At 44.6% G+C, this 16,773-nt stretch overlaps 1 protein-coding gene across 2 annotated transcripts in view; it reads right to left on the bottom strand.

The window, feature by feature from the left end:
• Nucleotides 1-16,773, bottom strand: part of FLT4 (fms related receptor tyrosine kinase 4) — a 312,818-nt gene that overhangs the window by 68,223 nt on the left and 227,822 nt on the right. For both annotated transcript variants that reach the window (XM_068278407.1, XM_068278408.1), the window contains exons 9-12: nucleotides 14,886-15,061; nucleotides 9,362-9,524; nucleotides 8,713-8,854; nucleotides 2,122-2,230 (exon numbers count right to left, since the gene is read on the bottom strand). In XM_068278407.1, the coding sequence (XP_068134508.1) occupies nucleotides 2,122-2,230; nucleotides 8,713-8,854; nucleotides 9,362-9,524; nucleotides 14,886-15,061 (590 nt within the window). The remainder of the gene's footprint in view (nucleotides 1-2,121; nucleotides 2,231-8,712; nucleotides 8,855-9,361; nucleotides 9,525-14,885; nucleotides 15,062-16,773) is intronic.

Genomic DNA, 16,773 nt, shown 5'->3' on the forward strand with positions numbered 1-16,773 from the left:
ATAGGGGGTAGGTTAGTATGAGGCGTAGGTAGGAGGGAGGTTAGTATTGGACATAGGTAGGAAGAGAGTTAGAGTTAGGCGTAAGTAGGGGGGAGGTTAGTATTAGGTGCTAGGCTAGTGTTAGGTGTAGGTAGGGGGTAGCTTAGTGTTAGGTGTAGGTAGGGGGGAGGTTAGTGTTAGAGGTAGGTAGGTGGGAGGTTAGTGTTAGGTGTAGGTAGGGGGAGGTTAGTGTTAGGGGTAGGTAGGGGGAGGTTGGTGTTAGGGGTAGGTAGGGGGGAGGTTAGTGTTAGAGGTAGGTAGGTGGGAGGTTAGTCTTAGGTGTAGGTAGGGGGAGGTTAGTGTTAGGGGTAGGTAGGGGGAGGTTGGTGTTAGGTGTAGGTAGGAGGAGGTTAGTGTTAGGTGTAGGTAGGGGGAGGCTAGTGTTAGGTGTAGGTAGGGGGAGGTTAGTGTTAGGTGTAGGAAGGGAGAGGTTAGTGTTAGGGGTAGGTAGGGGGGAGGTTAGTGTTAGAGGTAGGTAGGTGGGAGGTTAGTCTTAGGTGTAGGTAGGGGGAGGTTAGTGTTAGGGGTAGGTAGGGGGAGGTTGGTGTTAGGTGTAGGTAGGAGGAGGTTAGTGTTAGGTGTAGGTAGGGGGGAGGTTAGTGTTAGGGGTAGATAGGTGGGAGGTTAGTGTTAGGTGTAGGAAGGGGGAGGTTAGTGTTAGGTGTAGGTAGGGGGAGGTTAGTGTTAGGTGTAGGAAGGGAGAGGTTAGTGTTAGGGGTAGGTAGGTGGGAGGTTAGAGTTAGGGGTAGGTAGGTGGGAGGTTAGTGTTAGGTGTAGGTAGGGGATGTTAGTGTTAGGTGTAGGTAGGGAGGGGTTAGTGTTAGGTGTAGGTAGGGGATGTTAGTGTTAGGTGTAGGTAGGGGGAGGTTAGTGTTAGGTGTGGGTAAGGGGGAGGTTAGTGTTAGGTGCTAGGCTAGTGTTAGGTGTTAGGTGTAGGTAGAGGGGAGGTTAGTGTTAGGTGTGGGTAAGGGGAGGTTAGTGTTAGGTATAGGTAAGGGGGAGGTTAGAGTTAGGCGTGGGGAGGGCGTAGGTTAGTATTAGGCGTGGGTAGGGGGAGGGTTAGAGATTTTGCGTACAATCGCGCTTCCTAGTGAAAAAGCAGCCTCAGGCCTCTTGCACACCACGTGTGATTCAGATTTTTATATGATGCTATTTTTTATTCCGATTAAAAAATGTAGCAGCATGCAGTACTTTTTTTAATCTGAATAAGAAATCGGATCGTATAAAAAAATCAGAATCGCATGTAGTGTGCAAGAGACCTAAAGCATTATTTTTCAGATTTGATCGATATCTAATAAGATAAAGTGGAACTAAAGTTAATTTTAAAACAAACAGTTTCACTTACCTGGGGCTTCCCCAAGCCCCCAGCAGCCGTCTTGTCCCATGCCGGTCCTCCACAATCCTCCGTTCTCCCGCCGCCAGCTACTTTCAGTTTCGCCGCAGGGCCACTGCGTCTGTGCAGCTCTTGCCAAGCGTATCCTTCTTCGCGTTCCAGTCTGCATTAGCACTATTGCAGACGGGAATGCATAAAAAGGATACGCTTGGCAGGGCTGCGAAGGCCTCCACTTACAATTCGAGGAACGAAATGGAGCGGCAGCGGGAGAACGGAGGATCGTGGAGGACCGGTGTGGGACAAGACGGCTGCTGGGGGCTGGCGGCGGGAGAACGGAGGATCGTGGAGGACCGGTGTGGGACAAGACGGCTGCTGGGGGTTGGCGGCGGGAGAACGGAGGATCGTGGAGGACCGGTGTGGGACAAGACGGCTGCTGGGGGCTGGCGGCGGGAGAATGGAGGATGGTGGAGGACCGGTGTGGGACAAGACGGCTGCTGGGGGCTGGCGGCGGGAGAACAGAGGATGGTGGAGGACCGGTGTGGGACAAGACGGCTGCTGGGGGTTTGGGGAAGCCCCAGGTAAGTGAAACTGTTTGTTTTAAAATGAACTTCAGTTCCGCTTTAAGACTATGTGTGGCAGCCACAAGTGGGACGACTGCTCTAGCAGTTACAATTTCAGATCAATAACATTGTGTGATGGCCGTGATAGTGGAAATCGATTGCTTCAGACCGATGCCTTTTGTCACTTACTTGTCACATAGAAGTAGATGAGTCTTTCATCTCTCCCGGCTTTGTTGGAGGCGGAGCATTTGTACATGATGGACAGGTTGGCTTTCTGTATAACCAGCTTGCTCACTGTCTGTACATGGAAAAGGAAATATTATTCACATGCTAGGTGAGATAACAGTGCTCCCCCCCCCCCCCCCATTACCTCTCCATAAAAAGAGGGAAAGTCAATCAGCCCCAACACTGAGACGTTCGAAAGAGTTTCTTCCATTACCTCTCTTCTACCACCAGGTGGCGCTGTTAAACCACCAGGTGGCTCTGCAGCCTCCCACCTGAATGCTAATTTATGTAATTCCTGCTAGGTATGGTACAGTAGGCAAAGAGTGTATGACAGTACACCTGATTGGCTGACTGGCGTCTGCTGGCCAGATAGAGGCAGGATATTGCTCTAGCTGGAAGTTAGCAATTGTGTTTTTGTGCAGTTGGCATTCAGTTTAGAGGTGGTGGGGTGAGTTCCCTGGAGGTGAGAGGTCCAGGGCTTGCCCACACTTCCCTCTAGGTGTCGCATGGTGGTTTGGGGGCCCCAGCGAGTGAGAGTGACCTGGGGCCCCTGGGCTGTCATGTGGACCAGTATTTGTGATTTTAAAATGTACCACCCAAAGAAAGCCTAATTGGTGGTGGAAAAAACAAGATATAGATCAATTCATTGTGATAATTAGTGATCAAGTTATTGGCGAATGAATGGGAGGTGAAAATTGCTCTGATGCATACTGTAAGTTGAAAAATACCCGCGTGCTGAAATGGTTAATGTTTTACATACTGGCTTGAGCCGGGTTTTGAACCCTGGTCAAAGGCTCAAACCCAATATCAAAGGCCTCAACCAGTACGCTACACAGCTGACCCCTACTATGCATTCTTTTAATGTCAGCATGGTTTTACCTCCTTGGCAGTAACCCCGAGTCAAGCTCTGGGTGGACATAAGAAGCCAGGAGCGGTATTCCCGAGCCTGACTCGGGGAGGGGGGTAGCGAGTCTAGCGACAAGGAGGTATGTGCAGCGCCTGCATCACAGTGGCCATTTCAACTTCCCTCCCCCGGGATCCAGCCACCGGAAGCCTTTCTTCTTCCCGCCCTCAGAGGCTCTGGATCCCTCAGATGAGATCGCCGATTGTCATCATGACAAAAGGTGGTGATCTCACTATAGGGGTACAGCGCCACCCAGAGGACGGAGGGAGAATAGCAGCGCTAGATCCCAGGGAGGTGAGTCAATGCCGGGTCTGCCACAAATCTCTATGTGGTTTGATTTTTTTCCTGCTTTTAGGGTTTAGAAACGTGTGAAAATATTTCACTGCTTTTCGACCCTAAAATCCAGAAACAATCGTACCACCAGGGAGGTTAACGTTTAAGGAGGAAAGCGCATTGAGTATTCGGCCTGTTCTGTTCTTCTTCTCATATTAGAGAATGAGCTGTAACATTACACAGCTCTGCAATGTTTTCCTTTAGAGGTAGTAAAAGTCATTTCACACTGACAGATCTCAACACCCCACAAACACACTAGAGGCTGCAGGACATTTTTCACCCGCGCTTTGACAGCAGGACAGAGTCCATACACTCAGGGTCATATCCTGACACCTCCCAGGTAGAAACATCTCTCTCCATCCAGGCCTCCACATCATGGGCTAAATACGATTTCATCACCACCTCTTTCAACAACAACCTGTTTTACCCTAAAGGGAACATTTTGTGTGACAGAAAACAGGAAAGTTGCAATATGAAGGGTGGTCCTTACACAGGAAGTGAGTCAAGGAAACAGGAAGTAGGTTTGCTAAAATTTTAGTCACCGTTTTTTGTCTCATTTTGAGACCTGAGAGAAGGTAATTATTACAAGGAATCTATTCAACGCCAGAACTCACCAGGGAACATCGGGAAAGGTCAACCGATTTTACAAATGTTATTACAGGTCACGCTGTGTGCAAGATGTTGACAACACAACAGACAGGCCGGGCCGTGTATCCTGACAGGAAGCCCGCCTCGTTACATGCTGTGGAACTTTCTTTACAAAAGGAAAACCCTTCGCTAAAAACAACACAAGGATCTAATTATAGGGCACGTTTGTTACAAGCTGCTGAAATACATTATTACAGGCCTGAGAAAGTCAATCTCCAAAACGCCACTTTAAGTGAAAGTAGATCTGCTTTGCTTTTGGCGCAGCGTAGAACTGGTCGGGATATACAATGCCTCTATTATACTGTATATTATAATGCCTCTAATATATCTGTGTATGCAGAGGCTCAGGGAAGTACATACTGGTGCAATGAATGAATATCAGCAATAAGCTCATCTATACTCAGGTTCTTTAGAAATGGGACTTCCATGAAGACCCTTACCCACTTCACCATTTTGTCTGCAATTTTTCCAACGGCCGTCAATTTTTGGAGCAACAAGTGATTGTTTTCGCGGTCTCACAACATGGGAACAGGCACACGATTAGGCGAACAACGCTTTGCAACGTGCTGCGATAATGACCGTCATGGCGGATCTTTAAGATCCCTGACGACCCCCATGATTCCCGCGCAAAGTGCTGCGACCATTTGAACTCTCGTTCGCACCCGTCATGCGACGTTGCGTGTTCCTGCGGGCGGGAAGATGGATCGGGGTACCTCGTTTGTCGGGAGGCATCGCTGTGAGGTTCCACAGTATTCAGCTTTATGGCGCCCATACAAGATACAATAAAAACCCGTTTACACCCGTTTACGCAACCAAAACGATCAAATCGAATGACAGTTGAAAATAATCCTTTTTCTTTTTTTTTTCAAACAAGAAAAACGTACGAGGATCCTGTTTTTTTTTTTTAATAAAAATCCGATCCCACATGTTGGAAAAATCTTTATATTCGATCTGACGGAATAATCAAACAAAATTAATCGAGAAAAAATTGTACCATGTATGGACAACATTAGGTAGATCACCTAACCCTAGCTGATCATTTTATAAATAGGGTACCTTCTTAGCAACTCATTCTAATCTCCCCTTGACATGTATCCCTTCCTAACCTGCTCCCTATCACCAACCCCTTCTGTATGACTAAAGGTAGCCACAAAATGATACAATTAAATAATTACAATTTACCGAAATTTGATAAAAAATGAGAAGCTTTTTTTTATTTGTTTGAGAAATCTATTGAATTTTTGTTTGTTTGTTTTTTTAAGATAAAAAGATGTGGAGTGGTGAATTTTTATGATTCATTCTTATGAAGATTGAATGAAGTAGGGTAGGCTGTGAAGTTCTTGATGCATAGACCAAAGCAACTATTTTTTTCAGAGTTTTTAGTCATTTTTTTCCATAATTGGGGAAAAATTCAACACGTGTATGATACAGGGATCAGATGATCAGTGAAATGTTACAATTAGTCAGAAAAATAAATTGTAATTCCTAAATGGAAAAGAATTAAAAAAATGATATGGTGTGTAGCCATCTTACCTGGAGTATGATACAAATCAATTTGATTTTATGGAAATTTGATAAAAACTATTATCTATACAGAATAACCGATTTCATTTTTATTTGAGCGAATAATTCATTTAAAAGTGGCTTCCTCTGATTAATGTTTATAAATATTGAATGGTGTAAAAAATATTTCTTGATTTATAGACCCAAGCTGTTTTTTCAAAGTTTTTAATCGCTTTTTTTATAATGGTCAGATTTTTAAAATGTTACAATTAGTCAGAAAAGTTGATTGTAATTCTTGAATTGTAATGAAGTCTAAAAAAACTGTATAGTTTGTGGCAACCTTAAAGGTAACCACACATGATTCCATTTGTTATGTTATTTTTAGATTCAAGCATTCTGATCATTTGTTTGGGGTTGTTTGAAACTTTTTAGAGACCTGACCGATGTACCACACACTTGTGTTCAATTTTCCTACAATTGTGAAAAAAATGATCAAAAATCTGAAAAAAGATGCACAGATAATATCAACCTATCACAGACTATTCAACTTTCAGAAAATCAAGATTTTCCACCACGGCTGATAAAGAATATATATATATATATATATATATATATATATATATATATATATATATATATATATATATACCGTATATACTCGGATATAAGTCGACTTCGTGTATAAGTCGACCCCACTATTTGACCCTCTTAAGCTGGAATTTTTTAATAACTCAAGTATAAGTCTATCTAGCAAAGTTAATGGCTGCACAGTAGACTTGAAGCCTTGCACAAGACATAATGAAAACATAGAGAAATGCAAACTGTATGTATTAAGAGAGTTTAGCCTGTCTAATCCCTACTCATCTGTGTCTAATAACAAGTTGTAATTTGATCTCTTCTCTGTGTCACCTGACAAGGCAGATAAACTCATTTGAAAGCACAGGATGTTAACAATATGCCTGCTTCCATGAAAGCAGGAAGTAGACACACTACAGCTGATACAAATTCTGCAATTCATCTGCAAACAAAAGGCATTTTTCTTTTAAAGGATATCATGCTATTGCATATCTTTTAGAGCAGAGAGAAAGATCTGAGATCAGGTCTGCTTTAAACAATAAACCCTTCCCAGAGCCCCAGCAGCCAGCATCTCTCTATCCCTCCCCACAGTGCTAAATCACCTGCAACACACTGAAAATCCCCCCTCCCTCCCAGCACAACTCTGTAATGTTATGCGCTGGGAAGGCAGCTTCTTTCTGTCCCCTTCCCCGCAATGCTAAACTATTTTGTGCTTCCATCCTCTCTCCCCCCCCTCTGTGCGATCACAGTGAGCACTGCAGCAGAAGCCAACACTTACAGTTCGATTGCCAGCGCTGAATCCTCTATACACTCTCCATTCATGCCGCTCTCTGTCCAATAGTACAGCTCCGGTTCCTGATGTCATGTGACTTCATGTGTCATGTGACATCGGGAGTCGCGCTGTACTATTGGACAGAGAGCGGAAAGGAGGGAGTATAGAGGATACCGCACTGTCAATGAAGCTTTATCGCCGGTGTCCTGTCATGAAAAGCTGCTTGCATCAGGGATAGGCAGGTCAGGACAGTGATCGGTGGCTGGAACAGAAGGATTTTTAGAGCAGCTTCTACTCCCGCAGCGGTTGTAGGAGCCGCTCTAAATCCCTCCGTTCCAGCCACCGATCACTGTCCTCACCTGCCTATCCCTGATGCAAGCAGCATTTCATGACAGGACACCGGCGATTTAATCTCCGCCCCTCCCCCCGCCATTCTCATCATTGTCCCATGCCCATCTAATTGCTGCTCCTCCCTGAAGTGTCAGCACATACAGCGAGTGCCAGGGAGAGAGCTGTATTATTCATTTTAATGGGGAAAAGTGAGCGGCTCCTACCCCGGCAGCCGCCGGAGCATCACATGCTCAGCGGGGACCAGCATTCTCAGCTGCCGCCTGAGAGAATAAGTAATGAGCGGGGGTTAGTCCATTCTCCTGCTTGCAGGGGGGCACAGCATTGTGGCATCTAGGAATCATAGAGCAGGGGGATAAAATCCGCTTGGCTGGCAGCACTAGTGGGATCATACTGCAGCAGATGCAGAGCAGAGGGGTCAATTGATACTCAGCTACAAGTCAGAAATTTAGGTCTGACACGAGTATAAGTCGACCCCCCTACTTTACAAAAGTAGATCAGACCTAAATTTCTCGACTTATAGCCGAGTATATACGGTATATATATATATATAAAACCAGAAATTTGACCACATTTTTTCAAATAAAAAAAAAAAAAAAAAAAGATTTGAACCTAAGCTCCTCCCTCAATCTTACCCCCTCTGCATAATATTGTAGTCCTTACTACAAGCGTCACACAACCTCGTCTCCCTTACAGGAGGAGTCTCTGGGGTCTGGATAATTGAAAGTCAAGGATGAGTTGATATTATGTATATGGTATATATTAAATCTAATTAATTAAAGTGCTAAAGTAATATATATGGCCTTACAACTCACCCATGGATATCTCATTTCTGACTTTAGATGGGGATTTAACATTAAACAGCAAATTCAGATGTTTGCCAATCTTTCTTTGATGAGAGTTGTTGAATAATGATGATGAATTGAACATGTTATTATGCTGTCAGGAACATCTCTATGGCAAACTGAAGAAAGCATTTTGGACGAATATCACGATTATCGGTTTTTTTGCAAACAGACCACTGAAGTGATAATTTTACATCCATTTTTTTAATCCTCATTTATGCGTTATTATTATATCCACAATCTTCTTGGCATATTATTTCTGTTCCCTTGGCCTCGTCGTCTGATTAGTTCTTCTAGCGTTTCCTTGCTAGCCATCACACATTTGTCCGCAGTTCAGCGTTCGTTCCGCCTGACCAGCAGTTCTTTGCGAAGGAATTAAATGTGTCTTCAATTATAACTGCACTTTTAACCTGTGATAATTACCCCTCTGCTGTTTCTATCTATGACTTTTTTTTCTCTTTTTTTTGGCATTTCCTCGATGGAGGAAGAAGCTGAGCGCAGACGTTCGTGACGCCGGCCGCATGGCGGATAATTGACTTCCCCAATAATACAGGATTGTTCCTGCCAGGATGGCCTTAGGAAGTGCAATGCAATCAGGGAATATCACCCAGAGGCTGTACAGTTACCTTATTCCGCCCCTCCACAAACTCGCTCCAAGTCTCCATGCTTTCAATGCTGTTTACATCCCCGTCCAGAGTCACGTCCTTCCAGTCTTTGCACTCGGGCATTCGGTCCCGCTGATGTCTGCGAGACGACCTTTGTCGGGCCCTGCAGGGTGAGGATACCCAATAGGTTATAAGGTTTATGACATGGCACAACACAAAGAACCGCAGCTGGTCAAATCCTGATCAAGTAAAATCTTATGGGGGCCACACACGTTACAATTTATTTTTTTCTTGATTTGACCAAACCAATCTAATTTTTTTTTTTGGGGGGGGGGGGGGGGGCATGTATAATAAGGTGTTATCACAATCATTGTACACACACTAGATAATCCTCACTCAGGTTGACTGTTCCAGGACAGTCTCGGTTGAGAGTCTAGCTTTTGTACAGCTGATCCTCAGCATCCTTTAGTGATCTCAGATCAATAAAATAACAAGCAATACAAACCCATTATGTTCTCGAGGCCTCATAGGTCACCGATGCGGTTTGTCATCCCTCCTCCCCTCTGACATTTTCTGAGGTTTTTCCATGCATACACATGGATAAACCCGGTATAGTGTCTCTTATAAAGCATGCCTTGGCTACGCTGCGTAATCAGAAGCTGGAACTTACACGCTACGTCGGGTATACATCTTGCATGGTGTCCACGGTCGCCACTGCCACTGGATGGTCGCTGGGGCGGGGACACCAAACACTGTGCAGGTCAGAACGTGGCGGCTGCCCTGGGCATAAATGTTGGGAGATGAAGTTTCCTTCTCGTGGATCTGTGGAGGAACTAAAATACAGAATTTATTCTATTTATTATTCTGTATGTTGATAGACAGCCAGACAGACAGACAGATGGAACCATTAAGGATTACTCCAGTCAAGAATGCTCAGTGTGGTTTGCCTTCTTAAAACAGAAGGTATTTGTGATAATTCAGCTTTAACCTCTTGACGACCAGCTAACGCCGATTGGCGTAAACTGGTCGTCTGCGGGTTACCATGGAAACGGTATCGAGCGGCCTTTCCATGTCAGTTCACGGAGGGTGTCTCCGTGAACAGCCGGAGAGCCGCCGATGGCGGCTCGCCGGCAAAATGTAAACAGGCGGGGAAGAAATCCCCGCTGTTTACATCATACGGCGCTGTTGCGGGGATCGCCGGCATATGATAGGCTGAAGCCTATCCTTCAATGCGCAGGACGGAAATCCGTCCTGCGCAGCACACAGGGGAAGGGAGAGGGAGGGATCGGGCGAGAGGGCGGAAAGCGCTGCGGAGGGGGGCTTTGAAGAGCCCCCCCGCTAAGCAACTGCAGCCGGCGGCGATCAGACCCCCCCAGCAGGACATCCCCCTAGTGGGGAAAAAAGGGGGGTAGGCTGCACTCCTGATCGCCGGTGCTGCGGGCTGTAGAGCCCGCGCAGCACCGATCAGTGTAAAATCCCCTGGTCGGCAAGTGGTTGAATCTGTATTGTTAAAATCGCACAAAAGTAAACATACCAGTGCGTTAGGGGACATCTCCTATTACCCTCTGTCACAATTTCGCCGCTCCCCGCCGCTCTCTCTCTTGTCAGACTTGTCAGCCTGTGTCTGGAAGGCTGCCAAGTTCTTCAGTGTTGTGGTTCTGCTATGAACTCCCCCTTTCAGGCCCCTCTCTGCACACTGCCTGTGTGTTATTTAGATTAGAGCAGCTTCTCTCTTCTCTCTTATCTTTTATAAGCTGGATAAATCATCCTCTGAGCTGGCTGGGCTTTCACATACTGAGGAATTACAGACAAGGGCAAAGCTGTTTGCAGGAAGAAAAGAGCAGCCTGAAACTTCAGTGCATGGGGGAAAGAAACACACAAATGATCTCTTGAGATTCAAAAGGAAGGCTGTATACAGCCTGCTTGTGTATGGATGTATTTTCTATGTGTGGACATACTGTACATCAACCTACTTCCTGTTTTGGTGGCCATTTTGTTTGTTTACAAACAAACTTTTTAAAACTGTTTTTAACCACTTTGAATGCGGCGAGGAGCGGCGAAATTGTGACAGAGGGTAATAGGAGATGTCCCCTAACGCACTGGTATGTTTACTTTTGTGCGATTTTAACAATACAGATTCTCTTTAAGTGAGCGACTGTGGTTACCCACAATGCACTGCTACTGAATATGCAAATTATCTCTTTATACCCCTGATGCCCGGCTTACATCCAGAACCGCTGGTGTATAGCAAGACTACAGCTTATAAAATGTACAAGCAATAAGCTATAGGCTTGCTAGACACCAGCGGTTCTGGATGCAAGCCTGGCTTCATGGGCATAGAGCAGGGGCGTAACTAGAAATCACTGGGGCCCCCTCCCCCTGCATAGGGACTGTTTACAAATCTTTGTCTACAAAACTTTTTATGATTCCTTATCAGCGGCTGAGCAGATGCAGTCATTAGAACAATTTTGCAGAGAGCAGAAAGTTTTTTTCTCTCCTTGTGCTTCCTTGTCAGTCTCTCAGGACAGGGCCCCTGTGGCTTCTGGGCCCCCCTGCAGCTGCATCCCTTGCAGGGTCTATTGTTACGCCCCTGGCATAGAGAGATAATTTGCATATGCAGCAGTGAAGCATTGTGGGACACCACACCTAATCACTTAAAGCTAAATTATCACAAATACCTTCTGTTTTAAGAAGTTTTTCATTTAATTAATTTAACTAAATGAAATAGTGTATAAAACAGGGCCTCTTTACTGCATTCTGCTATATGTCACTACAGGTCCTCTTTACTACATTCTGCTATATGTCTCTACAGGGCCTCTTTACTGCATTCTGCTATTTGTCACTACAGGGCCTCTTTACTGCATTCTGCTATATGTCACTACAGGGCCTCTTTACTGCATTCTGCTATATGTCACTACAGGGCCTCTTTACTGCCTTCTGCTATATGTCACTACAGGGCCTCTTTACTGCATTCTGCTATATGTCACTACAGGGCTTCTTTACTGCATTCTGCTATATGTCACTACAGGGCCTCTTTACTGCATTCTGCTATATGTCACTACAGGGCTTCTTTACTGCATTCTGCTATATGTCACTACAGGGCCTCTTTACTGCATTCTACTATATGTCACTACATGGCCTCTTTACTGCATTCTGCTATATGCCAATACAGGGCCTCTTTACTGCATCCTGCTCTATGTCACTACAGGGCCTCTTTACTGCATTCTGCTATATGTCACTACAGGGCCTCTTTACTGCATTCTGCTACATGTCACCACAGGGCCTCTTTACTGCATTCTGCTATATGTCACTACAAGGCCTCTTTACTTCATTCTGCTATATGTCACTACAGGGCCTTTTTATGCATTCTGCTATATGTCACTACAGGGCCTCCTTACTGCATTCTGCTATATGTCACTACAGGGCCTTTTTATGCATTCTGCTATATGTCACTACAGGGCCTCCTTACTGCATCCTGCTCTATGTCACTACAGGGCCTCTTTACTGCATTCTGCTATATGTCACTACAGGGCCTCTTTACTGCATTCTGCTACATGTCACCACAGGGCCTCTTTACTGCATTCTGCTATATGTCACTACAGGGCCTCTTTACTTCATTCTGCTATATGTCACTACAGGGCCTTTTTATGCATTCTGCTATATGTCACTACAGGGCCTCTTTACTGCATTCTGCTATATGTCACTACAGGGCCTCTTTACTGCATTCTGCTATATGTCACTACAGGACCTCTTTACTGCATTCTGCTATATGTTACTACAGGGCCTCTTCACTGCATTCTAGTATATGTCACTACAGGGCCTCTTTACTGCATTCTGCTATATGTCACTACAGGGCCTCTTCACTGCATTCTGCTATATGTCACTACAGGGCCTCTTCACTGCATTCTCCTATATGTCACTACAGGGCCTTTTTACTGCATTCTGCTATATGTCACTACAGGGCCTCTTTACTGCATTCTGCTATATGTCACTACAGGGCCTCTTTACTGCATTCTGCTATATGTCACTACAGGGCCTCTTTACTGCATTCTGCTATATGTCACTACAGGACCTCTTTACTGCATTCTGCTATATGTCACTACAGGGCCTCTTTACTGCATTCTGCTATATGTCACTACAGGGCCTCTTTACTGCATTCTGCTATATGTCACTACAGGACCTCTTTACTGCATTCTGCTATATGTCACTACAGGACCTTTTTACTGCATTCTGCTATATGTCACTACAGGGCCTCTTTACTGCATCCTGCTATATGTCACTACAGGGCCTCTTTACTGCATTCTGCTATATGTCACTACAGGGCCTCTTTACTGCATTCTGCTATATGTCACTACAGGGCCTCTTTACTGCATTCTGCTATATGTCACTACAGGGCCTCTTTACTGCATCCTGCTATATGTCACTACAGGGCCTCTTTACTGCATTCTGCTATATGTCACTACAGGGCCTCTTTACTGCATTCTGCTATATGTCACTACAGGGCCTCTTTAACAATCGTGACATGCACCAATTTTCCCAGGCGTAGCCAAGTAAAAACTATGGGCCCAGTGATAATGGTAGCTTAGCTTTATCCCACACATATTGTCATTTTACTTTTAAAGCGTAACTGAACTCAGAACTTCCTCTCTGCTGTAAAATATAAGCAACAGCATAATAACCTTAAAGAAAAACATTTCTTTGTTACAGCTGATAGAAATCCTGCAATAAATCTTCAGTGTGTCTACTTCCTGCTTTTATGGAAGCAGACATAGGGTTAACATCCTGTGTTTATAAAGTAGCTGTTCTGCTGTGGCAGAGGGGATTGCTGAGCTGACACAGCTGAGAGATTAAATTACAGTGATGATTAGTCACGCATGAGGGGGAATAAGACAGGCTAAACTCTGTAAATACACACAGGGTGCATTTCTCTGTTTTCCTTCTGTCCTGTGCAAGAGTTCAGGTCCCCTATCAGACACCAGTTGGCTTCCTGTTCCGGTATGACCTCACCCAGCATTGCTCTATAACGTCACTCGGTTTCTATCAGACAGCTGAGCGGACAGCTGACAGCCAGGCCACTTGTGGGGAAATAAAGATTTGTTTCCAACAAATGTGTTTAGCTATTTGCTGGGAAAACAGCAGCTCAGCTGGCAGCCGACATGCAGACGGCCATCCAAGCTGCTACTTCCCAGATATTTTAGTTTAAGAAAAAAAAATAATTCAGCTATCAGATTTATCACCACAGATGGCGTTGTGTGATAATGAGGCCATTGTAGATTATGCTGGATTTGGACTGTCGCAGTGTCCTGTCACTCTCAGGCATCACAGACACAACCTCATTCATTTAGCCAGAGATCGCTTGAATTGAATGGAGTATATAAACACAGTTTGAAAATAGACAATTTAAAGGACAACTGAAGAGAGAGGTATATGGAGGCTGCCATATTTATTTCCTTTTAAACAATACCAGTTGCTTGGCTGTCCTGCTGATCCTCTGCCTCTAATAATTTCAGCCACAGCCCCTGAACAAGCATGCAGCAGATCTGGTGTTTCTGACATTATTGTCAGATCTGACAGATTAGCTGCATGCTTGTTTCAGGTGTGTAATTCAGACACTACTGCAGCCAAAGAAATCATCAGGGCTGCCAGGCAACTGGGATTGTTTAAAAGGAAATAAATATGGCAGCCTCCATATGTCTCTCACTTTAGCTGCCGTTTAAAGGAAACATGAAGTAAAAAGAAACTGATGAGATAAACAATTGCATCTATCCTTCTCCTAAAAATAAGTTGGTTTTTTTTAGATAGCCCACAGTTATATTTTATTTGTAAGTCTACTTTTTAAGTTTTTACTGTTTCATTGCCTCTGCTCAATGACGCCTTCATGGAAGTATGCCAGAGCTAAAATCTATGAACTTTTTATGAATCTATGGTCATGAATCTATGACCATTTTTATCTCTTCCCTGCTCCCGAAAGCCATTTACTCCCAGGAAAGTGTTTTATGTCTGTAATTACTTACCAGTGAGGGTCACAGCTATAGTCCGAAACGGTACTGACCCAGACAGAAACTGTCACTTGCATACCTGATATTTAACGCTTTCAGGCAGACAAATAAAAAAAGAAACACCGCCTAGTTATGTGTGTGCTTGGCACTGTACATACACATGTCTATCCCATCGTATCTGCTTGCTCTGCTCACCGTTCACCAGCAGCCGTAAGGAGACATGCTCCGTCAGTCCAGCCTGCTCGTTCCTCAGCACCAGCGTGTATCGCCCGGCGTCCTGCTCCGTCACGTCTCTGATCTGCAGGAAGTGGAGAGATGAGCGATGCTTTCCATACGCACCGCTATAGGTCAGGGGCTTCCCATCCTTAAACCTGGAAAACACAACACAGGTCCGTCCTTACAGAGCTCTATTCATTTCATCAGTTCAGAAGCCCTTCTGCATAGATAACAACTGAAGTTTATTAACTCTTCCTGTGCTGGAAACAATATGAGACTCTTTTCTTTGCTGCTAATGTTCTATTTCTTAGCGGTACTACACATACAAATCATTATCTCCTAAGTTTATTTCTCTCCAGGTTTGCTTTAAATGTATCTCAGATGGCAACATCTTTACTGCTGGCAGGCACATCAGGGCGGAATGTATGTTTGTGTTTCCAAAGTGAGCAGAAACTAGACCTGGTCTCCCCAAGTGTTTTTGGGTAGAAAATTACATAACTAAATAGCCTAGGCTAAATTTTACTTGGGTGGGGGGTCCATACCAACATACAGCTATATATACATACTAGCTCGTTGCCCGGGTATGTATTTGGCTGGTGTTGGGTCCGCCCACTTTTTCTAACCCTAACACACAATTACTCAATGACCACGTTTGTGAGCTTTGTGGTCTTTGGAATCAATAATTTGCATTGAAATGAAACAAATCTGATTGGCTGTTTGTGACCCTTTTCTGAATTTGAACCCCAGTCAACCAATGACCAACTGTATCAAGTTTGAGGCTTGTACCATTTACAGTGCAAGAATGCAGGGGTGCAGCTAAGGTTTTTGTGGCCCCAAGCGGACTGTAGTAAGTGGCCCTATCCTGCGGCGAAAAATGGGTGTGGCTATCCCGCATAAGTTGGCGTGGCCATGACATGTGGGTGGAGCGGGAGGGCGGATTGGGGAGGGGCTGTTTGCGGGGAAAAATGGATGTGGGGGCAATTGAGGCGCGCCGAAAAATGGGCGTGGCCATGACATTGTATGTGCGAAGCTTAACCGTAGCACAGCAAATATAGCCAACTATGACCATTAGATAATAAATGCAGCAACAGTTACCCCAGACACCAGAAAATAAAAACGCAATTTGTGCAACATTTCAGCAGAAAACAAACGCAATTTGTGCAACATTTCAACAGAAAACAAACGCAATTTGGGCCACATTTCATCAGAAATCAAACGCAATTTGGGCCACATTTCAGCAGAAATCAAACGCAATTTGGGCCACATTTCAGCAGAAATCAAACGCAATTTGGGCCCATTTTCAGCAGAAATCAAACGCAATTTGGGCCCATTTTCAGCAGAAATCAAACGCAATTTGGGCCCATTTTCAGCGGAAATCAAACGCAATTAGGGCACATTTTCAGCAGAAATCAAACGCAATTAGGGCACATTTTCAGCAGAAATCAAACGCAATTAGGGCCACATTTTCAGCAGAAATCAAACGCAATTAGGGCACAGTTCAGCAGAAATCAAACACAATTAGGGCACATTTTCAGCAGAAATCAAACGCAATTAGGGCACATTTTCAGCAGAAATCAAATGCAATTAGGGCACAGTTCAGCATAAATCAAACGCAATTAGGGCACATTTTCAGCAGAAATCAAACGCAATTAGGGCACATTTTCAGCAGAAATCAAACGCAATTAGGGCACATTCTCAGCAGAAATCAAATGCAATTAGGGCACAGTTCAGTAGAAATCAAACGCAATTAGGGCCACATTTTCAGCAGAAATCAAATGCAATTAGGGCACAGTTCAGCAGAAATCAAACGCAATTAGGGCACAGTTCAGCAGATAGCAAATGCAATTAGGGCACATTTTCAGCAGAT

The sequence above is a fragment of the Hyperolius riggenbachi genome, chromosome 3 (assembly GCF_040937935.1).
Source record: "Hyperolius riggenbachi isolate aHypRig1 chromosome 3, aHypRig1.pri, whole genome shotgun sequence".
Classification (NCBI taxonomy): Eukaryota; Metazoa; Chordata; class Amphibia; order Anura; family Hyperoliidae; genus Hyperolius; species Hyperolius riggenbachi.